A 27,696-nucleotide genomic window follows, 5' to 3' on the forward strand; every position below is an offset into this window, starting at 1 on the left:
AACTAAAACTACATAATAATTCACAATCTTTAATTAGGGGTATAACATGGCATAAAATAATATTATAATCTAACAGTAGCTTAAAGCTTCTGCACCAATCATGGAGCACCAGGTTTAGAGCATGTGGACCTACAAAAGTAAGTCCCAGTAAGATGGGCTGAGCCTTACATACTAGAAGAAACATGTCATTCCCAGCAGATGAAGCGCCCTTTAAAGCAGGATCTCACTTTAAACCTAAAGAACTTGCTATGAGCATGCAGTGCATTCATGGTTATTATTCATACGATTGTGGGTAGCCAATAAAGTGCAACTATCACATTACATTTTATTATTAAATTGTTGTTAACAATCCCTTCACTTCTGCTTATCTAATTCATGGTTGCAGGATGGCTGACAGCTTCCATTAGGCAGGAGGTAATGTCCATTCTGGCCACAGTGCAACCCACAATGTGTAACTGACACTATTATATTGCATTATGTCACATTGTTACATCTTTTTAATAAATGATGACAGTCAGCTGAATTTTCTGCCCCCTTGGTGGAGGACATCAGGATCAGCAGCTGCTGCTCCATCACAAACACCACAGAAGAAGAACAACACTGGATCAGATTATCTGGACGTGTTTGACAGGGACAGTGTTCATGTTCATGGACATCAGGACAAAAACAGACGATGGAAACCTGCCAGATTTGAGCTAAACTGCTCGTTTCCATGTGTAGTCCCTGGGAGGTCACATGACCAACAAAGACACACAAGCTGTGTCCCAAAACGTCGGCTGCATCCTCCGGAGGCCGCATCTGAAGGCCGATGACGTCACAGCCAGGCGACGAAGGCTGTCCCGATTCCTCGACTCCTTCAAATGCGTCCTTCATTCCCCCGAGTTTGAAGGATGGGTCGGGTGTGTCCTTCGTGGCCCACCATATCCCAGAATTCATAGTGCGGCCCAGCCAAATTTCAGCTGCCAACAATGGCGGCCGCTACTAAGTTTTAAAATTAGTCTTATTAATCTTTCTGGGCCACAAAATAAATTTTTAACATATATTAAGGGGAGAAAGTAGCTGTGTAAACTTCAAATATCTGCTGGGTTCATCAAGACATCGCATATTTGCAAAAGCGCGCCGACGTTTTCGGAGACGTCTGTTACCCACCCGCTCGATAGCAAGCCGGGGGGTTCAATGGTCACTCCAGCCGGCGAGAGCAGCGGACTCCCGGCTTCATCGTTTTCAGACCCCGCTCTTTGGCTACTCAGGTTAAACATGATATATAAGTCAGAGGGCCCGGTGGCGCCAGTGTCCGGCAGCCTCTGTCAGTGCGCCCCAGGGCGGCTGTGGCTACACTGTAGCTGCCATCACCAGTGTGTGGATGTGTGTGTGTGGATGACTGGATGTGTGAAGCGCTTTGGGGTCCTTAGGACCAAGTAAAGCGCTGTACAGGCCATTTACCATAAGTCACTCGGATAACTTAAAAATGTAATTGTTTGCCTTTTTTCTGTGTTTCATTTGTTCCGGAGTAAATCGGTTTGGCTGAGATCAAAGTTATTAGATTATTAGATTAAATACAACTTAATACTACAAATTAATCCATCGGTGGGTTCCTGCGGGATTTTCACACAGCTGAATAAACGTCAAACAGAAAACTGATGAAACAGAAGTGTGAGACGGTCGAGAGTTTACTCCAGTGTCCTGTAATATTTTAGATAGCAAGGAGCAGACGGCGAGTTTATTAAACTCCACCCACACAGCGGTGACACAGATCTGAAGGCTGGACCGTCCCATTTCACAGCCTCGCACTTCTGGCCTTCTCAGTCTTTGCAGGACCCGGCTGTTGGGTCTAAACTCAGACCCCGCTGTATCCAGGACTTATTCCCATGAAAGAAAAACAAGGCAACAGTGTTCGATCGATTTCTTGCGCAAGGGAGGCCCTTCCATCTGTGACCAGCACGTCGAAATGACCACAATGGTGGCCTCCTCTCGCTGCCTTTTATTGACAAACTTCAAACAATAGTTTACAAAACACCTCCCCTTGCAACCCCCCTTTGGTTACAAAGACAAGGCACTGTATGTAAATTAGGGCTGAACGATTATGGAAAATAATCTAATTGCGATTTTTTTGCCCCAATATTGCGATTGCGATGCGATATGCGATTATTTTTTAAGGTCTTTGTCTTCTGTATTATTAAACAAAGACAAGCAATACATCATATAGTATGGCCAATACTATATTACATTAATTTTAAACTGTTCTTTCCTGGAAGACAGACCTCTGTTATGATGACATGAGGTGATGCATGAATTGATGACTGACATTTTTATTTAACTTCTTCAATCACAACAGTATATTTGAACATACACAATAGTTTATTTTTAGCTTACAAACATCTGAGCATAAAGTGCTGACAAGGAACCCTGGTGTAAACATTAAAATGAAAGTCGGTACAATGTGCAGATTGCAGAAATATACATAAAAAAAATCAGTGGCTTTACCACACTCAGTTTTTCGACATCTGTGAACTACTAGACAGTCATTCAATTATAAAATAATATTAAATAAATAAAACTAATAAATAAAAAATACACACATCTTACTGATCTTTGCAGTCAGTAACATTACACATAAAGTGCAAACATAATAGCAATTGTATAAACACACACACAAACACGCCTTTAAAATTTAAAGGCGTGAAATTGGACGGTCTAGCCTTCTGAATCAGAAGGCTAGTTCTGATTAGCGTCACCGCTGTCTCGGTGGAGTTTATTAAACTCGGCCGTCTGCTTCTTGCTATCTAAAATATAACCAGACACTGGCGTAAATTCTCGACTGTCTCATACTTCTGTTTAATAAGTTTTCTGTTTGACGTTTAGTCAGCTGTGTGAAAACCAAGGAGGAACCCACCCGGGGGATTAATAAAGTTTTATTTTATCTAATCTAATAACTTTAATCTCAGCCAAACCGATTTACTCACGAACAAACAAAACACTGAAAAAAGCCCAACAATAACATTTTTAGGTTGTCTAAGTGACTTATATATTACGTTTAACCTGAGCAGCGAAACTCCGCGGTGATCTGAAAATGATGTGCCGGGAGTTGTGCCGTTCTCGGCCGCATCAGTAACCCTCGAGCTCCCGGCTAGCTGTCGAGCTGGTGGGTAGCAGACGCCTCTGAAAACGTCGAAGCACTTTTGCAAATATGGGATATCTTGATAAACCGAGCAGATATTTGATGTTTACACAACTACTTTCTCGCCTGAAAATATGTTAAAAGTTTATTTTGTGACCCAGAAAGATTAGTATGAGTAATTTTAAAACTTCGTAGCGGCCGCCATTGCTGGAAACTGGAGTTTGGCTGGGCCGCGCTATGAATTCTGGGATATGGTAGTAATTTGGACAGCCTTCGGCACGTCGCTGTGACGTAATCGGTCTACAAATGCGGCCTCAGGAGGATGCAGCCCATGAATTTGGACATGTCCAGAGTATAATCGCAGCCTTTGCGGTTAGAAAATTGCACTTGATCATGTCGCGATATTATCGCAAATGCGATATATCGTTCAGCCCTAATGTAAATGACATACACTGAGTGTGTGTGTGTGTGTGTGTGTGTGTGTGTGTGTGTGTGTGTCTGCTGATCAAAGGGTCATAAACCCAGGAAGCTTACATCAGAAGAAACAGATCTTTCAGATAGGATGTATCTACAATAAAACCTCCCCCAGCACAGAGTGGCTGGAGAGGTGGTCAGGATCAAAGGAATGGCTTTGATCCTACTGCTTAAACTAAGACTATACAAATTTAAGAAACACAATGGCAACATTCAACAATTAGACTTAACATTTCCCTCCTTTTTGTCATTGTATACTTAAATTTCAACTTATGCACCCTTTGTTCAGACAGTGTCAGTGTAGATTTCATTCATGCACAGTAAACTACATCCTATACATAAGCAAATCAGTATCAACAGTTCAAAAACAGGAATTAATATCTTCAAAAGAAGATGCCACCAAGGACCAGACGGTAACCAAGCTATCCAGCCTTGTGGCGGATCTACTCCTGTCGTGCAAAAGTACACAACTGAATGTCAAAGGTCAAACAAGAAGAATCATCATTCTCAAAAATCATATGTCACTACAATCCAACTGTATACAGACATGGGTATTTAAAAGCATCAGTCGACTTTATTGTTTGTCCATGTGGCTCTCAGCTAACTTCAAAGCTGCAGCCTGGTCAACACCCGTCTTTATGACTCCTATCAACCCCCCAAATCTTCTCACTGTAGGCATCCTGTGGGGGTTAGAGTCAACTGGTGAATTATCTGCATTTACAACTCTTCTCCTGTCCTGTTGTCACCACAGAAAAAGCTTTGTAAAGGAAATTGGATCAAGCTGTTTTGATCTTCTTGGCTCAAAACCTCAAGTGTTCATGATGTAAATGTAGACAAAAGGCTTCTCTGTTTACATCCTTCTTGCAGAAGACAAAAGAATAGGTGATGTTGCCATGTTCCATGGTTAATCTCCAACTTGGGCTAATCCATTGTCCTTCATACACATAGGCAATTGGCCTGTTTCCAGTTCGTTTAACTGTATAATGTCCTGCAACAAGTCATATTCTTTGATTCTGACGAGCAGGTCTGTCCTACCAGAGCAGTTCACCTTCCCAGCTACTGGTGAATCAACCTTCCATTCAGGTTCAGAGCAGTTGAAAAGTTGGCAGTGTTCCTGGATGTGTTGCCAAAGCAACCAAACAAACTGTCTCGCTCTCAGTGATGCTATAGGGCCACAGTCCAGAAGAATGTGTAGCCAGTGGCATCACAAGCATAACCATTGGTCTCGTTGTTTATGTGAGCGGTTGTGTTCTTAAACTGCCACCAGTAGTTGTTGAAAACCCATGCGGGTACTGGGTGTGGTTTGCTCTGTTCCAGTGCGCTCCCTGTCATCCCACTCAGGGTCCACAGGCACAAGAAGATGCACAGCACATTCCCAGCCATTCTGATGAGTACCTGTGGCTCAGTTAGTTTCTTCACCGGATTGAGACGAGGGGCCCTGGAGGCTTTCCCCCCCCCCTTTGTTCCCGGTCTTCCTGCCATTTACTCCGAGCTGGCCTGGATGTGTGTCACCTTCTTGCAGTGCGCTTGATATATCCAAGTGTTCCTTCCAGCAATCGTCAGCAGCATCCGATATGGACCTTCCCATCGTGGACTGGACCAGCACTTCCTCTCCATGGCCTTATCATCATCCAATCTCCAGACTTCAGGCTCTGCTCCTGCGAAGAAACAGAATCATCTGGCAGATCATTTGTTCTCATAACTACTTTACTTTTAAACATTTTCAAGCATCTAATCTGCTGATATGCTCTCTCTTCTGCTTTTCTATCATCACTACAGAAGACTGGAACTCTAAATGCTCTAACATATATAATCTCAAAGAGTCAGACCATTCTCTGTTGGAGTAATCCTCATGTACTTATTCTATACAGTCTAACCATGTCCTGCCTGTCTTCCTAAATCTTAACTTTACTGCCTGCAAAAAGTTTTTTCTTTTTAAAAAGTATTTAATAATCCTAGAGTATAAACTAATTCTAGAGTGAGTATAACGACTGCTCATCTCCCTCCTGTTGAGACATGGCATAGCCAATGGCTCAAAATAGCAGCAGTCTTATACAAATTATTAGGCAGTACTGGTTTATCACACAGATAAAAAATCATCCTGCAAGCTTGCTCCCTCTGTAAGTCACAACTGTTTTCCTGCTGTAGGTGAGTGGGCCTGCATGTCTGCTGATGCTGTACTGATAAAAGGTTAACACCATGTTTAACTACAGCTACTTCTCTTGTGATCTTATCTGCAAGAACTTTCCCTAATGCAACTGAATCTTTCCCTCACATGTGTGCTGCACATTTACAAACTGCAATTCCACTGGTTAATAACACTGCATCCAGCAGATTTTGCAAGAGTTTGGTGTATTCTGCAGGTTTCCCTGTAGAAGTTATCTCACCTCGTCTCACTCACTGCACTACAAAGAAATGTACAGTAGCAAATGTATACTGCCTATCAGTGTATATTGTCTCTCTACAGCTTTACACGCTTCCGTTAAAGCTAGCATCTCTGCTGCTCAAGCAAATATGAAACATGCTAGTTGTCCTACATAGATAACTCTCTCTCACTGTCTGCTACAGTAAAACCTGTTCTAGTCTGTCCCTCTGCTGTTGTAAAACTCAAATCATCAACAAACCAAACCTTTCCCTCAACAAGTGGCACATCTATTAAGTCATCCCTCAGCTTACACTTCTTCTCCTCGCGCTCTCTACTCTCAAGAGAAGTGCCCTCCTCCATTGGCAAAAAGGGTTTGACAGATTCAGAATTGTGCACCACTTTATGGTAATATGTGTGGTTGTGAGAGTAACAGTAACATTAAAGACAAGTGTCTTGTAGGTGACAGAAATGTAAGTTTAGTCTGCGATAGTAAACATCTACCTCTTCTGGAACTAACAATTGCAAAAGGTGAAATAAACTATTTCCTGAAACATTGTACAGCTTAAGCTGCTGCACATACTGATCTCACGCATGGAGGTAAAGCACGAGCAACTAGAGCTAATCTTTTAGGATAGTAAGTTACTGGCTTCACTTGTGGAAAAAGTGCTGTTAGTTATTTTACAGTCACCTGGCATTTGTGCTGTTCACAGAACCACAAGTCCATCGCTGGACCTCCTCTGCGCTATCACTTTTTGGAGCTTGGCACGCTCCCTCAGCTTCCATCTTATGGGCGATCCTCTCAGTCACTCCTTCTCGTCATGGCACCTCACGACATCTACAAATTGAAAAATGACACTCCTCTCGCCACACGGCTTTCGCCATGTGTCAACTCCCCAATGAGACATGTACAAGAATGTTGCACAGTCTCCCTAAAACAATCTCCAGGGTTTGTCCCTTGGAGCAGCTTCACTCGCTGTAACCCTGTGTAAAAACATTAGTCAGCACTTAAATGTTCAGCTTGTTTAGCTCCCAGCTCCTGTATCACAGAAGACAAAGTCTTAAATTTAAAACAACTTCACATTTGCAACCAACTGTAGATCATAAGAGTAATAAAGTATTTAGCATCACAGAGACAAGTATCATTGCAGGTTTATTCTAAACTCATTAAACTCCTACTTTTTCCCATAATTTGTTCCAAATTATTTAACATCTCAATGTTATTCCACATTGTAATCAGTGACTTCCCTTAAGTTTGTCACTCACCATGAGCCCAACAGTGTGGTCAGATAATGAGCTCCATGTAACTATTCTGTAACCACTGCACATCTGTTCAATCGTCACTTGTCTGTCTGTGCTGAATCCTTTACAAATCACATGATCAACCATCTGCTGTAAAAAGAAATGTAAATGTTAGCGCTGCGCAGGTGTATACACTTTCTCACAGTAATGTCTGTGAGCAACACAAGTTAGTGAATAACACACACATGGTAAATTCACAGACAGAGAATTTAAACTAAAAAGGTTAAATTTTCAGAGTTCACATAGTCATGTGACCCACAGGAGGAATCCTGTGGTCTCCTTCTCCTGCAACAGAGACACACACAGAGATACATCCACACCTTTGTCAGGTGGGGGTTGACTTCACACAATGGTGTTAAGTCAGTCAGTCAGTTCCCCATTTATTTTAAAATTCTTACTCATTCACTCAGTGATTCCTTCTTTTGCTAATTGTGGAAATTATCGTCGCATTCGTTTCCACGCTCAGCAAAACAACGTCATTTCAAAAAGAAAAATAATTTAGACTGGATTTCCTCGTTGAATCCTTTTGGACAGGAACTTGTTTCCTAATTGTCCCAAATAAGAGCCCATTTTAATTTTGGAGAAGCTCACTTTGCAACAGTTTTCTCGACGACGCTTCGATTCTAATCGTGCAGATCTGCTCAAACAGAGATCATCAAACAAAACTTTCAGTGCACCATGAAAGTAACAAAATAAAAGAAAGATAGGCCTTGTTTAAGTCATGACACGTGTTCTTCATGCCAGGGGGATAAATCGTAACAACCCAATTGGCAGGTTCAACTTAGTAACAAAAGACAAATCAACAGCCAGTTTAATCTCAAACATTCATCCAATCAGCCATACACACAACATACAGCATAACCCTGTTGTCTTAGCACATAATAAGTTTTAGTTCTCATGTAACTAAATGTGTGCCATGGTAAAACTTCTTCACACACCAGAAACTCACAATCAGCTCACTCAACTCACTCATTTAAGACCTCTCATCAGCATTCTGTTTTCTCCTCTATGATGCAACCATCTGTCCTCCTATAATATTCAGTCCACTAGTCTATGTATCACTTTCATCTTACTAGTGACTTGGACAAGATGACAAACAGAATCTCATGCTTAAGATGCTGTCTGGTCTCATTAGTATCATTGTATGTGTATATGCATGTGGGGTTAGTATAGTTAATGCATTTTCTGTATGTTTTTGTGTTCCTCTCTCATCACACTTCCATTATTCTCATCACTGCTTAAAACAACACACATCTCTCTCTGTTTTTTTTCTTTAACTGTACTTTTCTCCAAAACAGAAAATAGCATTACAGCTGTTTCAGACTGAGAAACACCAAACACTCTTCATGCTATCATTCATCCACACAACTATTTTATTTCTTTTTGTCCACTGGGCAGGTGACCTGCAGAATCACGTCTGCCCCAGCTGGATACCTTTCACACACACCATGACGTCAGACACTCTCACACTCGCCGAATTGATCAGGAGAAAAACTTTCTTCATCTTCACACTCTGTTACAGAAACACCATGTGTTTTTTTTTTTTTTTTTTTTTTTTTTTTTTTTGTGTTGTGTTGTGTCAGGGATGGATATGTAGTTGTAACGTTTGTGTTCACTTTCTTTCCTTTCTGTCTCCTCTCTTGCCTAGTCTGTAATGGACTCAATGCTGCTCCTAATATGCCTTTAATCTCTCCTCCACCTCTGCCTCTGCTCTCTCACACTCTTCTCTGGCTCTACTTTCTGCTAACATTCTTGCTCTTCCTAATGCTTTTCTACGGTGTTGTTCTAGAGTAGTTGCAGTGGATTGAGCTGTAGTTTCATCCTCAGGTTTCACAAGAACTTCTTGCAATATTGCTCTTTTAACATTCTGTGCTTCTCTCCTCTTCTGAGTCTGCTCCAGCCACAACTTAGCAACTGCTAACTGCAATTCCTTCCTCTGCTTCGCTTTACCTGTTTTACCTGCTACACTTACAGCTATTCTTTCTACCAGCATTTTACACTTAACTTCCACTAATGTCCCTTCAAATCCATATTTCTCACACCAACAACCTACATACTGCGTGCTGCCTGGTAAAACTTTCTGCATAAATTTTACATCTCCTTCTAAGGCAGACTTACACATTTTATTCTCCATTACAAGACAACAATCAGCCACACTCACGCAGACCACGTCTGGCCCGCACACACACACAACATAGGCCTATCGCTTGCGTCTGCACGCACAGCTAGCGCTCTCTGTTGAAAACTCTCAAACGCCCCATATAGCGGAGAATTCAACCTTCGGACACTCTCCAACGCCCCAAATGGCGGAGATTCCGGACCCCGAATCTAGGTTCTCTCCACGCCCCAAACGGCGGAGAAGCCTGCGTCTCTGTCAGGCGGCTAGCGCGCTCCCAGACTCACGTTTAACGCACAGCCCGTAGCCGAATCAAGCCTCGACACGGTGCTTCTGAAGCAGCGCGTTGATCTTTCTGACACACGTACCGGAGCGTCAGCTTCAAGCGGACCATCGCTACGTCTCACATCTAAAGGTGTCAAGGTAACTTTGAACTGAGTTCAGTCAATCTGGAGTTTTTCCAAGTTTTCTGTTGCTCTCTGTGAGAGAAGAGCGTTAAAGGCGGGGCTCTCCAGAGTCCAGCAAAACAGGAAACCACAGCTGGGTGTGTGTAAGTGTGCAAACCAATACAATGCATCGTGGTGGGGGGGGCATCACTGGCATTGGCAAGAAAAAAATAAAATAATCGGTCGTACCCATGCTTCCCCGACGTCATGCCAGCGCATATTGGGAAATTCGTAGGCACTGATCGGTTTTCTATCAGCCATTTGCTGTGAGTAAGGGCGCCCTCCGTTTGCGAGGTGCGCCTGCTGCTGGCGGCACAGGGAGGAGAGGGCGGGGCGGCGGGGAGTCTCTGGCTGGCTGGAGCGGCATCTAATAACCAACTCGCAAAACAAAATAAAAACAACACAACAAACAGATATTATGATACAGACTTATAATCTGCACCGATGTTTTTTCTAAATTCTATAAAGTGAGCGCGAGAGCCCTCGGTGCGCCTGCGCGCTGCTGAAGTCAAAGTAAACTTTATTGTCATCTCCGCTACAGACAGTCCAGCATATAGAGAGACGAGACGACGAGGCTGCAGTTACAGCGGTGCAAGTAAACAAACAATAAATATAAGAAGAGTAAGAAAATAAATCTACACTTTAGGACTCGGGGTAAAGGATCAATAACAATTTAAATTTATAATTTACAGTTTGATGATTTAAAGTCTCACACAACCCGTCAAAAGGGGCGGGGCCGGCTGCTTCCAAGTAGAGCGCATTTCATTTATAATGATGTAAATCCAAGCCCATCATGGATTCACGATCTGAATCCTGGGTTGTGTGAAATCCCAGAAATCAACCTTAGACAAAGTGAATCTGTGAACTAAGGTGTAGGTCTGTTAGGTTAATTGTGCTGATCCTCGGGTTGGGGGATTTGTGTTTGTACTGGAGCGCAAAATTCAAACCAATGGAAGATGGACAACAAAAGTTCAAAGCCATCAGGTGCTCAGGTTAGAAAAAAGAGAAAAGATGCAGGTAAGCAGATGTGTGATTGGATAATGGCAGCTCATGCTGAACCAATCAGACTAAACTCCAAACAATACATTATGTTACAGATTTTATTATTAATTAGTCATTGTTACTTGTTGATTTGTCCTTTTCTCATTGTGTGACGAATTATGACGACTGTTTGGTAGCTGTTATTGTCTCTCTCTCTCTCTCTTCATGTGTGTTTCTCTGGTGAAACAATAGTTTTGTGTTAATGTTAGGGCTGCACGATTTTGCATAAAATGAGAATCACCATTTTTTTGGCTTAGAATTGAGATCATGATTATCTCATAACAATAAATAAACATAAAACAACAAATGTCTCACGTTTTGTTGTTGCAGCAAAATGTTGTCCTGCTTGAAATTCCGTCTCCACCGTTGCTCGACGCTGCGTGTACAGAGCAGGTAGTGCAACAATAGAAAAATAGTTGCGGGACGGCACTGTGTAGCGTTTGTCTAGGGTGTTGATCGTTTTCCTAAATCCCTCGTTTTGCACAGTGTTGATGGGAGCCATATCTTTGGTCAGGTGATAAGTGATAGCCTCCGTAATGTCTTTGTGCCTGCGGGAGTTCGACGTGTATAGGGAAGCGCTGTATAAGGTTCCCGTTATTGATGTTTGGGTGGTTGACCGGGACAGATTTTCTCCTGTCACTTTCTCGTCATCCCTGACGTGCTCTCCGTTGTTTTTTCCCTGCTAATTTTAGCATCACACGGCACAGCTTCTGTACCACGTGGTATAAGGCTCCGCCCTTGTCATTTGTTGAGCAGGAAGAGTGAGCGCTTGTTTTCATGCAGAGTACGTCCCGGATCAAAATGCGGTACATTTGATCCCTGTTGTCTTTGCTTGATGATTGGTTTGAGTCTTGACAATCCACATTGCTGGCGTTGCATCTTTCAATGCCAGCAATGGCAGGTATCAGTGCTCAAAGCTTTTGCGTTTGTTTCCAACAAGTTGCCCACCTCGGGAAACAAAAATGTGTTCTTTTACTTGTCAGATGAACATATGAGACACTTTGACTCTTCAGTGCAGTGTGGAGCCTAACAAAGATCTGTTTTGTGTCCCAGCTGATCAGCAGGAGGAGGAGAGTCTGACGGAGCAGCAGAGGAACATTTTCAGCTACTTGGACTCAGCTCAGCCACTACAGAGGAAACAATGAGCTCAACACAGAAGGTGACAGACAGAGCAGGACCATATGACCAAAGATATTTATCACCATATACATCTGAACATTTGCCATAATGATGTAGCTGACGATAGAATTGACACCAGACAAAATACTTTACAGCTGCACAACTTTATTAAAAACCCATCAATGTATTTTCACTGAAACAAGCAGCTGTTGTTTATGTGCATTAAAGTTATATAAAAATGTAACAGTGCAAATGCAAATTCCTCGCTGACAGTTTAACCAAAAGGCGTTTCCAGTGGAAACTGGCCGACACATCCTGAGCATAACCATGTATAATATCCACTAAACTTCAGAAGAGGTTATACAGTCGTGGCCAAAAGGTTTGAGAATTGCATAAATATTGGAACCTGGAGAAGTTGCTGCTTAAGTTTTTATAATAGCATTTTGCCTGCACTCCAGAATGTTATGAGGAGTGATCAGATGAACTGCATCGTCCTTCTTTGCCATGAAAACGAACTTAATCCCCAAAAAGCCTTACCACTGCATTTCATTGCTGTCATCAAAGGACCTGCTGAGACCATTTCAGTGATCGTCTTCTTAACTCAGGTGAGAATGTTGGCGAGCACGAGGCTGGAGATCATCATGGCTGTATCCCGATTCAGGTTCTGCAGCTTTAAAGTCCTCAAGGGCCGCGTACTCAAAGACCGCTAAGGCCGAAGTGCGAGGCTCGTAGGCTCGTGAAATGGGACGTCTAGCCTCCGTCGCGCTGCCCAGGTTGCCTAGCAACCATGATACTAACAGCTGGAAACGTTTCATACAGCTTTGTTTGACAGAAATGAAGGAGAACATATTTAGTTCATTTGTTTCTACATGAGCTCTGTGTGATTTGATGAGTATCTGAGGCTGAGACCACAGGACTGTGAAACATGATTGTTGGGCTTCATTTCTGTGCTGAACAGTCGTTTAAGATTAGCTGTAAATAACAATTAGCTGATGTTGTTCATGAGACTAAAGTCATCTCACTGTGGTAATGTAAATATTAGATTAGATTAGATTAGATAGAACTTTATTAATCCCTCGGGTGGGTTCCTCTGGGAAATTCGATTTCCAAAAAAGCACAGCACTGACAGAAGTTACAGAGTTTGGAACAGAGGATCGCAAGTTCGATTCCTGCCTGGGGCGTCTGTATCCAGTAAGGGTCCTAAGGCTAGACCCCCTATGCTAAGCAAGCCTACCGCAGACATGAGCGAGACAGATAAATATGAAGGCATGCCGGCTCGGACGTCGCCCGGATCAACAAGGTCCGCGTCAGGTGTTGAGGAACCAGGGCACCCTGACGAAAAGTGGGCTACTGGAACAAGAAGGCATCGGTGGGCAAGAGACGAAAACAGGGCGTTGTTGGAATGCTACTATGCAAGTAACCCCGGCGGAAGGGGCTACATGAATAGGATGAGGGACCTATGGATTCTTCGATACCCAACATCCACAATGACGGCGAAACAACTAGTAGCTCAGTGTTCCAACATTCGAAAGAAGGGACTGCTCTCACAGCTAGAGATTGACGAGGTACAACACAAATGCTACGGCAAGGAGGAGTCAGGACGCCAGGTCAGGGGGGAGATATCATCACCCCCACCCGAGATTGGGTACATAGCCCCAAGTGCGATAGGAGAAGGATCGTTGAGTGCGAGAGGAACTGACCTGAAAAATAGGATCATGGCCAAGCTTGAAACCTGGATCCCGCGTAGCCGGTTACCAAGATTACGTGAAGTTCCCTCAGAAGGTCTGCTAGATGATGTTAATGCAGCACTACGGACAATACCTACAACCACGATTACCGACACTAACAAGCTGATCTACAATACGGCAATAGTGATCAGTGAGATGCTTGGCTACAAGTTGAACAGCGACAAGGGGCAGTACCCTCCATGGAGAAGGAGGCTAGAGGGCAAGATCAAAGTAGCACGGAGGGAGGTTAGCCAACTAACGGAGTTGCAGAAAGGTGCGACAAATAAGGTGCCTAAGAAATACAGCAAGCTGTCCATACCTGAGGCCTTGGAAACTGCCAAGCAAAGACTCACAGCCTTGGCCAGCCGCTTGAGGAGGTACACCAGAGAGATAGAAGGCAGGAGAATAAACCAGCTGTTCTCCACAGAACCAGCAAAGGTGTACTCTCAGTGGCAAGGGAACAATAAGAGAACAGCACCACCAAGGCTGGAGACGGAGCAATACTGGAAGAGCATATGGGAGAAGGATGCAACCCATAACGGCAATGCTCAGTGGCTAGAGGATCTGAGGGCTGACCACAGCGACCTCCCTGAACAGGGTCCAGTAACCATCACAGTGGCAGATATCCAAGAAAGGGTCTTCAGTATGAAGAGTTGGACAGCACCAGGGCCCGACATGGTTCACGCCTACTGGCTGAAGAAGCTGACTGCACTCCACGAGCGTCTGGCAGCACACAAATGAACCAGCTGCTAGTTAACGAGAGACACCCGGAATGGCTAACTGAAGGCCGGACGGTCCTGATCCCCAAGGACCCCAAGAAGGGACCGGTCCCCTCCAACTACCGACCAATAACCTGCCTCAGTACTACATGGAAGCTCCTGTCAGGCATCATATCGGCTAAGATGAACAGGCACATGGGTCAATACATGAGCGGGACACAGAAAGGAATTGGCAAGAATACCAGAGGCGCAAAACACCAGCTACTGGTAGACAGAACAATCAGCCGAGACTGCAAGACCAGACTGACCAACCTGTGCACTGCCTGGATTGATTACAAGAAGGCCTATGACTCAATGCCCCACAGCTGGATACTGGAATGCCTAGAATTGTACAAGATCAATGGGACCCTAAGAGCCTTCATCAGGAACTCAATGGGGATGTGGCGTACAACACTAGAGGCCAACTCCAAGCCCATAGCACAAGTCACCATCAAGTGCGGGATCTACCAAGGAGATGCTCTGTCCCCACTGCTGTTCAGCATAGGCCTGAACCCCCTCAGTGAGATCATTAACAAGACTGGCTACGGATACCGACTACGGAACGGAGCAGTTGTCAGCCACCTCCTGTACATGGATGACATCAAGCTGTATGCCAAGAGTGAACGAGACATCGATTCACTGATCCACACTACCAGGCTATACAGCAATGACATTGGAATGTCGTTCGGACTGGAGAAGTGTAGTCGGATGGTAACAAAGAGAGGGAAGGTAGTCAGAACTGAGGGGATTGAACTACCAGAAGGCAACATTGCAGACATAGAGGACAGTTACAAGTACTTGGGGATCCCACAGGCGAATGGGAACCATGAAGAGGCCGCTAGAAAAGCTGCAACCACCAAGTACCTGCAGAGGGTCAGGCAAGTCCTGAGGAGTCAGCTGAATGGTAAGAACAAGATCCGGGCCATCAACACGTACGCCCTGCCCGTGATCAGGTACCCTGCTGGGGTAATAGGCTGGCCAAAGGAGGAGATAGAAGCCACTGACATAAAGACAAGAAAGCTCCTTACCATGCATGGAGGGTTTCACCCCAAATCCAGCACCCTGAGGCTGTACGCTAAGCGGAAGGAAGGGGGCCGGGGACTGGTGAGTGTCAGCACCACAGTCCAGGATGAGACAACGAACATCCAAGAATACATTAGGAAGATGGCCCCAACTGACCGAGTGCTCAGTGAATACCTCAGGCAGCAGAAACCCAAGAAAGAGGAGGGAGACGAGGAACCATCATGGAAGGACAGGCCCCTGCACGGTATGTACCACCGGCAGATAGAGGAGGTGGCTGATATCCAGAAATCCTACCAGTGGCTGGACAAAGCTGGACTGAAAGACAGCACAGAGGCACTAATCATGGCAGCACAAGAACAAGCTCTGAGCACAAGATCCATAGAGGCTGGGGTCTATCACACCAGGCAAGACCCCAGGTGCAGGCTGTGTAAAGATGCCCCAGAGACAATCCAGCACATAACAGCAGGGTGCAAGATGCTAGCAGGCAAGGCATACATAGAACGCCATAACCAAGTGGCCGGCATAGTGTACAGGAACATCTGTGCCGAGTATAACCTGGAAGTCCCGAGGTCAAAATGGGAGATGCCCCCAAGGGTGGTGGAGAATGACCGAGCTAAGATCCTGTGGGACTTCCAGATACAGACGGACAAAATGGTGGTGGCTAACCAACCGGACATAGTGGTGGTAGACAAACAGAAGAAGACGGCCGTAGTGATCGATGTAGCGGTTCCGAATGACAGCAATATCAGGAAGAAGGAACACGAGAAGCTGGAGAAATACCAAGGGCTCAGAGAAGAGCTCGAGAGGATGTGGAGGGTGAAGGTAACGGTGGTCCCCGTGGTAATCGGAGCACTAGGTGCGGTGACTCCCAAGCTAGGCGAGTGGCTCCAGCAGATCCCGGGAACAACATCGGAAATCTCTGTCCAGAAGAGCGCAGTCCTGGGAACAGCTAAGATACTGCGCAGGACCCTCAAGCTCCCAGGCCTCTGGTAGAGGACCCGAGCTTGAAGGATAAACCGCCCGCAGGGGCGTGCTGGGTGTTTTTTTATATATATATATAAATAAATACAGAGACAATATAAATAAAATATACGAAGGGGATAAATAGAATAAATAGGAATAAAAATACAAGTGAATTGCACATTTCAAGTATTGAGTCTATTGCACCGTTGACTATTTACAAAAGTATTGCACAAAAGGTATTGCACAGTGAGGTGAAGAGGCACTACAGCTTAGTTGTTCCCCCCTCCTTTGTCCTCCTGTTTCCCCTCCCTCTCCCCTCCAGGGAGGAGTTAAACAGTCTGATGGCGTGTGGGACAAAGGAGTTTTTAAGTCTGTTAGTTCTTGTCTTTGGGAGAAGCAACCTGTCACTGAACAGACTCTTCTGGTTGTTTATGGCCGTGTGCAGAGGATGTCTGGCATTGTCCATAATGTCCATCAGTTTCTTTAATGTCCTTTTCTCTGCCACTGTCACCAGAGTGTCCAGCTTCATGCCGACCACAGAGCTAGCCCTCCTGATCAGTTTCTCCAGCCTGGATGAGTCCTCCTTTGCTGTGCTGCTCCCCCAGCACACCACAGCATAGAAAAGTACTCCAGCAACCACCGACTGGTAAAACATCCTCAGGAGCTTCCTGCAGATGTTAAAAGACCTCAGCCTCCTGAGGAAGTACAGTCGGCTTTGGCCTTTTTTATACAGGTGCTCTGTGTTGCATGACCAGTCCAGTTTATTGTCCACCCACAGCCCGAGGTACTTGTACTTGTTGACCACCTCCACCTCCTCCCCCTCTATCTGAACCGGCAGTGGACCTGCTCTAGACCTCCCGAAGTCCACAACCAGTTCCTTAGTCTTTGAGGTGTTGAGTTGCAGGTGGTTTGTGTGACTCCATGCGACAAAGTTCCTCACCAGACTTCTGTACTCCTCTTCCTGATCATCCCAGATACACCCCATGATGGCTGTGTCGTCTGCAAACTTCTGAATGTGGCATAATTCAGAGTTGTAGCAGAAGTCAGAGGTGTACAGGGTGAAGAGAAGAGGGGACAGCACAGTTCCCTGTGGTGCTCCTGTGCTGCTGACCACTGTGTCAGACGTGATGTCCTTCAGCCTGACGTACTGTGGTCTGTCGGTGAGGTAGTCGGAGATCCAAGCCACCAGGCAGGGGTCCACCTCCATCCTGTTCAGTTTTTCTTGAAGCATACAGGGCCGGATGGTATTAAAGGCACTGGAAAAGTCAAGAAACAGGATCCTGACCGTGCCTTTTCCCCCATCCAGGTGTGAGTGGGCTCTGTGTAGGAGGTACAGGATGGCATCCTCCACTCCGACACCCGCCTTGTATGCAAACTGTAGTGGGTCCTGGGCATGTTGTACCTGTGGTCGGAGGAGGTTGAGGAAGAGCCGCTCTAGAGTCTTCATAAGATGTGACGTCAGTGCCACCAGTCGGAAGTCATTCAGCTCATTGGGCCGGTTCTTTTTGGGGACTGGGACGATGCAGGATGTCTTCCATAGGGCGGGCACTCTCCCCAGTCGCAGACTGAGGTTGAAGACTCGTTGTAGCGGCTCCCCAAGTTCAGCAGCACATGCCTTTAGCATCCTAGGACACACCTTGTCTGGTCCTGCTGCCTTTCTGGGGCGAAGCTTCCTCAGTTGTCTCCTGACCTGATCCACTGTGACACTGGGAGATGTTTGGGAGGAGGGGAGGGGGGGAGATGTCTTGCTGCTGAGAGAGGTCGGAAGTCATTCAGCTCATTGGGCCGGTTCTTTTTGGGGACTGGGACGATGCAGGATGTCTTCCATAGGGCGGGCACTCTCCCCAGTCGCAGACTGAGGTTGAAGACTCGTTGTAGCGGCTCCCCAAGTTCAGCAGCACATGCCTTTAGCATCCTAGGACACACCTTGTCTGGTCCTGCTGCCTTTCTGGGGCGAAGCTTCCTCAGTTGTCTCCTGACCTGATCCACTGTGACACTGGGAGATGTTTGGGAGGAGGGGAGGGGGGGAGATGTCTTGCTGCTGAGAGAGGGATTGGAGGAGGGGGGTGTCATGGTGTCAGGAAGGGGGGGAAGCGAGGGAGGTAGGAGAGTGGGGATTGGACTCTGTAGTGAAGGTGAGGGTGGAGGGGGTTGTGGGCCGGTCAAACCTGTTGAAGAAGTTGTTAAGTTCGTTTGCCTTCTCCACAGTCCCCCCCACTGTGCTTTTCTTGGTGTTGTGGCCTGTGATGGTTTTCACACCATTCCAGACCTCCCTCATGTTGTTCCTCTCCAACTTCTGCTCCACCTTCCTCCTGTAGGTGTCCTTTGCTTCCCTCAGGCAGCGTTTCACCTCCCGCTGTGCTGCCTTCATCTCCTCCTTCACTTTGCTCCTGAAAGCCTTCTTCTTCATGTTGAGGACAGCTTTGACTTCCTGTGTTACCCATGGTTCGTTATTAGGATAACACCGTACCGTCTTAGCAGGGGCGACCGTGTCCGCACAAAAGTTGAGGTAGTCTGTAAGACAGTGTGTCGCCCCCTCTATGTCCTCACCATGTGGGCTCAGGAGCACATCCCAGTCTGTGTTGTCATAACAGTCCCTCAGAGCATCCTCCTTTTCTGGGGTCCATCTCCGGATGGAGCGCGTTGTGACCGGCTGCCTTTGGACGAGGGGTGTGTATTGTGGCTGTAGGTAAACCAGGTTGTGGTCTGACTTCCCTAGTGGGGGGAGGGGGGTGGCTCTATATAATATGGCCAATATTATAGTTATTATATTAATCACTTCACTCACAGACAAGTATCTGTGACAGTGTGTATACAGATGTATCATATATAAGAGACAAATATTGTTCTTTTAATATGTTGGTACTAAATTTGGCTCAATGCTTACATATATGTGTAAAAAGCAAATGTACGAGCTGTGATAACTGTGTCTGATAGAATGAAGAGTAGACTGATAAATGAAATATTCCTTTATTGGGTGAGAAAATCATACCATGTCATAACTGCTTTAAGTCACACAGAATAGATATCAGAGCCTTAAACAGGCTGACTTCTGCTAAATGGGTCAAACTGGGCAGAAAGTCTACAAACACATAACATCCTTATAGAATATGATGTAACACTATAGATCAACTTAGCTCAGAATATATAAAGCATATAAACAGTTACAGCAATATGATGCAACAAACACAGCAGCTACTGATCCAAAATCCTCAAAGCTTCATAGAACTGAAACCAACATTTATTTTTAGCTCCATTCTGCTGCTGATACAGACTTTAGGTTTCTGAACATTAAACTTGTTGCTGCCTTTCATAGTGTGTAACTTGAAGGCCCTGAGTACTGTCATGATTCGAGTTTTGAGGAGAAGACAAACGACTGCATGGTCTCAGTAGATGTCAGAATAGTGATTTTATTATACATATGTACATATGGGGAAGATGAGCATCACAAGCCTTTTAGAGCCGATCTCCCCCGAACAATCACTTCCCAAGTCTTTTATTGCAATGATGACGTCAAGTCACATGATAAGTATCAGTCAGTTCTCAGAACTCAGGAAGTTCCCCTCACTCCACAAGTTCTCCTTATAAGGCCTCCAGATGTTTCCACTCAGCCCAGCACTCAGAGAAAACCAGTGTGTGTGGTGTGTATATCTATTCGTGTCTATTGTGAGTGTGTATATGTCAAACAGGGAGCATGTCCCGAGACGACCTCCCGGTCCCTAATAAGTGTGTGTGTGAACGTGCATGTTTTACATAAGTCTGTATATATGTGCACGTTGGTGAGGCCTGACTACGTGCAAAACTGAATGTAACAGTCCAGCTCGAGTGGAGTGGTGATGTTGCAACAGCTTAAGCAGATAGAAAGAATAATACAGGTCAATCCAACAGATCTAATGATTTTCACACTCTTTAAAGTCAGAGGTCTAAGGCAAACTAAAACTACATACCATATCATAATGCAACTACTTTGATCTCATATATAAGGTAACATATGATAACAAAATAATCTCACATTCCCCCTTTAATCTCTTATCTCAAAGAGATTCCTTACATCATCCACTCTAATGCTGCAACGTCCACATCTCCTTGGTCCCGAGACCCTCCGTCCCCCTTTAACGGGTGGACCATATGAGGGATGACCTCTGCCTTTACGCAGTTCAGATGCAAGCAAAGTTAGATTTACACCCATGACAGCAGTTACAGATGACACTCCCATCAGTCCCCAATTCTCCCACAGCTTAATCTTGGTGCTCCGGTTTTCCACCCCCTTTTTACGCCACTTATACCCTTCAAATGTACTTAGAATAGCCCCTCTGTCTAACGGGCTTTTAACCTTTATTTTATTGGTGCAGCTACCAGTATCTTCCAGTTGGGTGATTCTCAGCTTCTTTCTTCGACTTCCGGGGTTAGACCACCCTTTAGTCGTTACACAGATCTGGGGATTATTCTGCCCCACTTTCAAACAAAGATCTGTGTGTTTGTTGTCCGTTGTCACCGCCGTTTCCCCCTTTTTGCCCAGAGCCTCTCGAACTTCGTTGGTCTCTGGTGTTCCTGGTTTTCGCCAACCCCTTCTTGGTTATTGCTGTGGTTATGGGATCCATCTTCTCAAGGAGCCCCAAGGCCATGACACTTGACCCCAGTTGCTGTGAAGGGTCCCCATATCTCCGTGTCCCCGTCTGGTGTCTGTTCCTTTCTCTGCAAGAGACAGAAAGCCAACACCTCTCCCTCGCTGGCTCTCCAAACCTAATGTTGTTGACTTTGTTTATTCCAATCCTATGCTATGCTTATGTGTGTAAGCGTGCATGCATTTAACCCTCTGCACGTGAAGTCAATAGCTCCAATATATCAATCAGATCTGTTAAATCAAACAGCTTATTTAAATCATAAGAGTAATAAAAGATTCAGCACAACAGACAAGTATCATGTTCAGGTTTTCTCCGATCATTAAATCACTATTATTGCCACAATTTGTTTTATTCACACTTGGGCAATGTTACTCCACTAGTTTATCACTCAGAGCCCCCTAATGGCCAGTTAGTGAGCTCTAGGTCAAACTGTCCCCAAATTAGTTATTTGTTATTATTACTTGTTTTCATGTCACTTGTCTGTTTTCTACTGCACCCATCCTTACCAAAGCAAAGCAAACATTAGCAGCACATTAACCATCTCGAGTTAGGCGTCAGCTGTAAAGAAGAAAATGCAAATATTAACGCTGCGCAGGTGTGTACACACAATTTCACATACACAGAAAGTTAAATCGTCATGCAATCTCAGATGTCGCTGTCCTCTTTCTGCTCCTGTAGAAAGAAACACATAGATTCATCCACCCTTTTATCCTATCTAGGTGGAGGTGGTTAACCTTGAGTCATGGTCAAGTCTTGTCATCTTTTACCAGTCAGTCCGTTTGTTTTTATTTCCAGTCTTTCATTCATTCATTCATCCATTCTTTCTTTGCTGATAGTGGAAACCATCGCCGCATTTAGATTTCCGCCCTCAGCAAAATGACGTCATCTCAAAAAGAAAACAAGAACTTGAGATCGGATTACCTCGCTGAATCCTTTTTTTTTGGCAGGGACTCTCATTTCTAATTGTCCCCATAAGTGTTTCCTCCAGAACCCATTTTAATGCGGAGAAACTCACAACAATTTTCTCGCCGACGTGTAATGCTTGTAATTTCCGATGTGCAGATCTGCTTAAAGAAAAGATTCAGAAACAAAAATCAGTGCACTGTTCAAAATATTAAACAAAATAAAATGAAAGATAACAAAAGCAAAAATGCAGACGCCCGGGTCTTAGGACTGGTCACTGAATATTCCTCCTATCAGTAAAAATACCCAACCTAAACCTAAACAGAGTCAAATCAACACCACCTCAACCTTTATTTTATTCCTAAACCTATATGTTTTGTGTTTGTGAAACAAAATTGAACCATTTCCATATTAAGTAATTTGAGCTCTTGAAATGTTTTAGTGCTCTTAACTCTGCCAGTTTACCTCAACCCTCATTCAATGACTTTTATTCAACTGCTACTTGGTCACTCAAATTTTACCTGTTCAAATTGCCTAGGGTTCAACAAAGTCTACATCCTAGTTATCATGAAACTTAAACGGGTCTACGATGATTTACTTACAGTAATTTAGAATCAGCACTCAACCTAGCTCTACTACTGGCACTGCGTGACTTTTCTCACACTGGAAACCAGAATTTAGTACAGATCTTTAATACCTCAGGCAATCGTGTTCAACAACAGAGCTTTCTCTTCTTCTCTTTTTTAGTGTACAGTAAACAATTGAGTCGAGGCCTTAAGCCCCAGATATCTCGCACGGCATCGTTTTCATAACCAAACCGCTCTGGACTCTGCTCCCCAGACCACACAAATGCCCTCTGGGCTTATTATTGTAGCAGATTCTGTATTTGAATTTGTTGTGTGCGGCATTGAGCCTTTGTCAGTAAAGCATTCTTCATTGCAGCAGCTGGAGCATTGTGTGTCACTTCTTAGTGAATTAAATCAACATTTTGATTTTGGTGCATGGGTGTGTATCAGTTTTCACTCACTCAACGAGTGCATAAGTATTCATGTGTGTGTTTCTCTTCATTCTAAGTCGGCGCCTGCAGAAGTGTGTATTTTTGTTCATCACCTTCCTGTTCTGTTGTTTGGGTAAACCAGCGGCCTGAAGCATGCCCTGGGGTCCTGCCCTCCTCTTTGGGTCTGTTTGCATCCGTTGTTGCAGCTGCCTCCCTCTTCTCCTTGTAACTTGACCCTTTTGCTTCTGTAGCTCCTTCAGGGTTTGCTCCTACTGTTGGAGCTTTGGGTCAGGTCTGGCAACCTCCTGCTCCAGCAAGCTTCCGCCTGATTTCAAGTCCTGTACTTGAAACTCCACATCTGACTGATGAGTTCAATTAGCAGCCAGCTCCTCCGGAGCCATGCTCAGTTTCTGCTTCTGATACCTTAAGCTCTCACTGAGGGCAAAAACCTCAGTCTTTTCCTTCCACGTCAGATCAGAGTCTATTTATGTTGTCCTTACTTTGCTCCACGGCCTTCTGCAGCTCTGCTGTTCGGCTCTTCTCAGAGGTCAGCATTCTTTTGCTCACCCTCCCTTTTCCTCCTAGCTCCCTGCGCGTCTCGTCACAGCTCTGTCAGCTGAAGCTTTAGCGTTCTCCATCTCCGCTGCATGAGATTGTTTTCTGCAATTTGTTGACATCCTCAAGTTGTTGTTGTGAGTCCAGCTGCTGTGGCCTTCAGGGGTCAAAGAGTCAAAGATGGTAGGGGAGAGGGCAACGATGGTAGAGGGAAGGGTAGGAGTCCAGGCCAGCTTCGGCTTTCAGAAAAAACAAAAACAAAACAACAACAGGCGAACAGGAAAATGATGTTGTGTTGGCTGTGTTATTCGGAGAGGGGAGAAACAACGGGGCCTCCTCTCCCCCCTTTTTGTTTTTTCTCACCATATAATCAACTCATATCTCCCCAAGTTGGCAGGACAACACAAGTACATGTCCAAATTCTTAAGATCATGTTTAAAAAGGAATGTACTGTCCTTCAGTAATCTTTTGTCTTAAGCAATCAACGAAAACATGTCACAATTTGACCCTTTTAACCACTAAATTTGTCGTGTCCTCACTTAATCATCAGACCAATGTCTTTTTCATTCCAAGTTAAGTTGTTGTTCTGCAACCCAGAGAGTTTATTTGTCAGCAGTGGATAAACTATATCCTTTAAAAACAGGTGTATGTTAAGTGTCGCTGCTTTAACCCTGCTCGTACGTGCACACGTATGTAAGCTGTTTCTTCATTGCATATGTTTGTGTTCTTAGCCAGGTTTAATCAATGTCTCTGCATTAATTATTATGAGCTTGTCCTTATAAGGTTAATGCATTTTCTGCTTGTCTATGTTAATTTGCATATGTTGTTTTTTGCAAAGTCTTGTTTCAAACTCCTGCACACTTCTCCACTTAAGCTGTCAGTTTTCTTTCCCCAATTTGCTAACCCACATTTTAAGTTCCCACCTTATTAACAACATTCCTGGTCCTCAGCCAGAAGTTAGGGCCCACTTGTCAGGTTTATCGAGACATGGCGCTGTGAACAATTCAACAAGAAACTTGCCTTAACATATGCAGTCAAGTTAACCTATAGGTTTTTCCTTCTGACCGCTGCACGTGGAGAATTGATCCAGGTCTGTTTCGCCCCTGAAAAAACACAACTGAGACATTTTATTACTCTCATGAGCACTTAAACTACCAGGTTCCCTTTCTCTGGTCAGAAATACCAGCTTATGTCATGTGTATAAGTGTAAGCAGGTCTTCATTGCAGTTCCTATGTATTTTGTTAATGTTCAGTGAGTGTAAGCTGCTTTCTTCATTGCATGTGTGGGTGCATCTGTATTTGGGTTAATTTAACTTTTTCTCAAACGAGGCATTTCTCTAACACGCACATGTGTCTGTCCCACACCCTTCTCATACCTTTCTCTGGTTGTGTGTGATTCTATTTGTTTCAGTCATTTACCAGGAACATCTTTTCCTTTTTTCCATGTCTTCCGACAGAGGTTAACACTGGTGAGATTCAGGGACACAGCACCAGGAGCAGTTCAGCGAGAAAAACCTGCCTAACACTTCATTCTCCCTTTTTCCCGGGTGGGGTGGGGACAACTCTGGTGTCCAGCCGTGAATTTTTGAGCCACAGCTTGGCCTGTCTTCTGCTGCCATACTCAGGTTTCCAGGTTAAGAAAAAACCACCTATATGAAGACACTAAACGTACACTTAATATTTGTATAAACATAACTGCCTATATTATTAAACTGAACCAAGCGTCAGTTGAAGACCTTATAACCCTGCTTCATTTCCCGTATTTATCACTCACTCCTACTCTTGAGGAGGGTTGATTTAACTCTTTACTAACTTTAAACCCCCACAAGTAAAAATTTCATATATTCTTGACTGCAAACACAAAAACTGCTTGATGTTGCTACTAATTATTTTCCTCCACAACACTCCAAATCATACTTTCTCTTGCGTCCAGCAGGGGAAGAATGTGACCTCTACTATCACTGCTCCCCCCCTTGGAAACAATTTCCCACTCACAAACTCCCATGCATCAATTTAAACATGCGAAGCCAGCAAAAATTCACACTCATACACCTACAGCAAAGCTTTAACATAACAATAATCCAACTCCTCCCTTAAACGGGAGAAATCACCCTGAATCAACCAACTCCCTTCTATATAAAACGTCAAACAAAGATAAACCACAGACATTTCTACACTTCTATGTCTTCCACGCAGCACAATAGGCAGAAAAACACCGATTAATCACAGTCTATCCAATTTATACTTAACATCACAACAAGAGGAAAAACCTGCTCTTATCACAACTCTCACAGCTAAAGTCACCAACTCCAAAACCACAGAATTTACGCAATATAGTCAAAACTCTTACACACCGCCTCTGAAATAATAATAATAAAAAAAAAATCACCAAACACTCGGTTACTCTTTTCACTCGCTCCTTCTCACTCCCTTCTTCCTCATTCTCCTCTATACAGCATACACGCTCGCTCCCGCGGGCTCACTCGGCCCCCACCTTTTTCTCTCACAGAGACAGAGAGAGACCCTTTTCCTTTTTTTCAGCACTGATACACACACAGAATCCCTTCTGAGAGAAAGAGGGAGAGAAGAGAAAAGAGTTTGTAGAGAGGAAGTTTAGCAGGAGTTTCAGATTTAACAGATTTATAGAACTTATTTACACACACAGGTAATTTATATTCTATTTACACCCGGGCCCGTATAAACGTAAGAAAAACACCATATGCCAGAACAACTTATCTCACTTCTCTATTTCTCTGCTGGTGTTCCTAACTTTTTTGACTAATTTAAAAGCATCTTTCAGCCCAGGGCCGCGCCCTTGCTGATCAATTACACGTCTCGGGGACACCACCCTGAAAACGGCCCAATTACTAAGTTCTAATTAATTTATAACCGTTTCCCGCAGCTGGGAAGGAGCTCCACCTCTGGCGCTAGTGTCTAACCCACGCCTTTAGCTTTACTTAAAGCTCACAGGCCAACTACGTTGTATAGTCCCGGCCGGTCCCCGACCTGTCGATCAATCAATGCAGTATAAAGGCCGCCCCCCTTGGGCCGCCTCACCTGTTAACGGGAGTCCGAATCCCCGCGGAAGGTTACTCCGGGCTAATCTGGTCGCCGCCAGAGATAACCGCGCGTCCACGGTTACCGGTCAGTGCCACCTGCTGAACAACTGCATTCTTAGAGGGGCCACGCCCTCAGTCCTAAGCGAATTTACTTGTTTTAAAAGCCTCACTGTTGGACTCTGCCATCCAGTTCAATTATCTGAGGCCCAAAACCGCATTTTTGCTACTCAATAAAACCAAATTTTCCCTACACTACCGTGTGACTAGCTGGCATCCAGTCACTCAAATACACACCGTATTAACTTCAAAATAACCTCTTAACCTCTTAACTTCAAAATTCGCTCCCACAATAAACAACAATTAATTTAGACAGACCAATATTCCTTATTTCAAAATTACCCAAGATCACCACGGACAGAACAGAAGCCCCACTGAGTGAACATTTAATATAGCTTAATCTCCAATTTAGCACCTTTGGACATCCATCAACAGGTGGTGCTTACCTTTCATATTTCGGTTCGGGGCCCATCACTCAGTCGGCCTCCTGACCGTCCGTCTGACACCACTAGACCGTCAGCCAAGCTCCATTAGTCTCCCCTCAAACCGGGTTTTCGGCACCAAAAATGTCATGATTCGAGTTTTGAGGAGAAGACAAACGACTGCATGGTCTCAGTAGATGTCAGAATAGTGATTTTATTATACATATGTACATATGGGGAAGATGAGCATCACAAGCCTCTAAGAGCCGATCTCCCCCGAACAATCACTTCCCAAGTCTTTTATTGCAATGATGACGTCAAGTCACATGATAAGTATCAGTCAGTTCTCAGAACTCAGGAAGTTCCCTCCAAAAGTTCACCTTATATGGCCTCCAGATGTTTCCACTCAGCCCAGCACTCAGAGAAAACCAGTGTGTGTGGTGTGTATATCTATTCGTGTCTATTGTGAGTGTGTATATGTCAAACAGGGAGCATGTCCCGAGACGACCTCCCAGTCCCTAATAAGTGTGTGTGTGAACGTGCATGTTTTACATAAGTCTGTATATATGTGCACGTTGGTGAGGCCTGACTACGTGCAAAACTGAATGTAACAGTCCAGCTCGAGAAAG

General features: G+C 44.6%; 1 protein-coding gene across 12 annotated transcripts in view; it reads left to right on the plus strand.

Moving 5' to 3' along the window:
- LOC145424423 (uncharacterized) overlaps positions 1-27,696 on the plus strand; it is a 68,013-nt gene that overhangs the window by 11,278 nt on the left and 29,039 nt on the right. For 8 of the 12 annotated variants that reach the window (XR_013905510.1, XR_013905502.1, XR_013905506.1 and 5 more), the window contains exon 2: positions 11,913-12,018. The exons of 2 other annotated variants lie outside the window; for them this stretch is intronic. Coding sequence is in view for 1 of the 10 variants with exons in the window: in XM_080297739.1 (XP_080153865.1) it covers positions 12,001-12,018 (18 nt within the window). In the remaining 9 variants the exon portion in view is untranslated. Of the gene's footprint in view, positions 1-9,681; positions 9,796-11,912; positions 12,019-24,986; positions 25,163-27,696 lie in introns of those variants that run through there. 2 more of the 12 variants (XR_013905513.1, XR_013905504.1) reach the window with 2 other exon arrangements.

Source organism: Astatotilapia calliptera, chromosome 3 (genome assembly GCF_964374335.1).
Source record: "Astatotilapia calliptera chromosome 3, fAstCal68.1, whole genome shotgun sequence".
NCBI lineage: Eukaryota > Metazoa > Chordata > Actinopteri > Cichliformes > Cichlidae > Astatotilapia > Astatotilapia calliptera.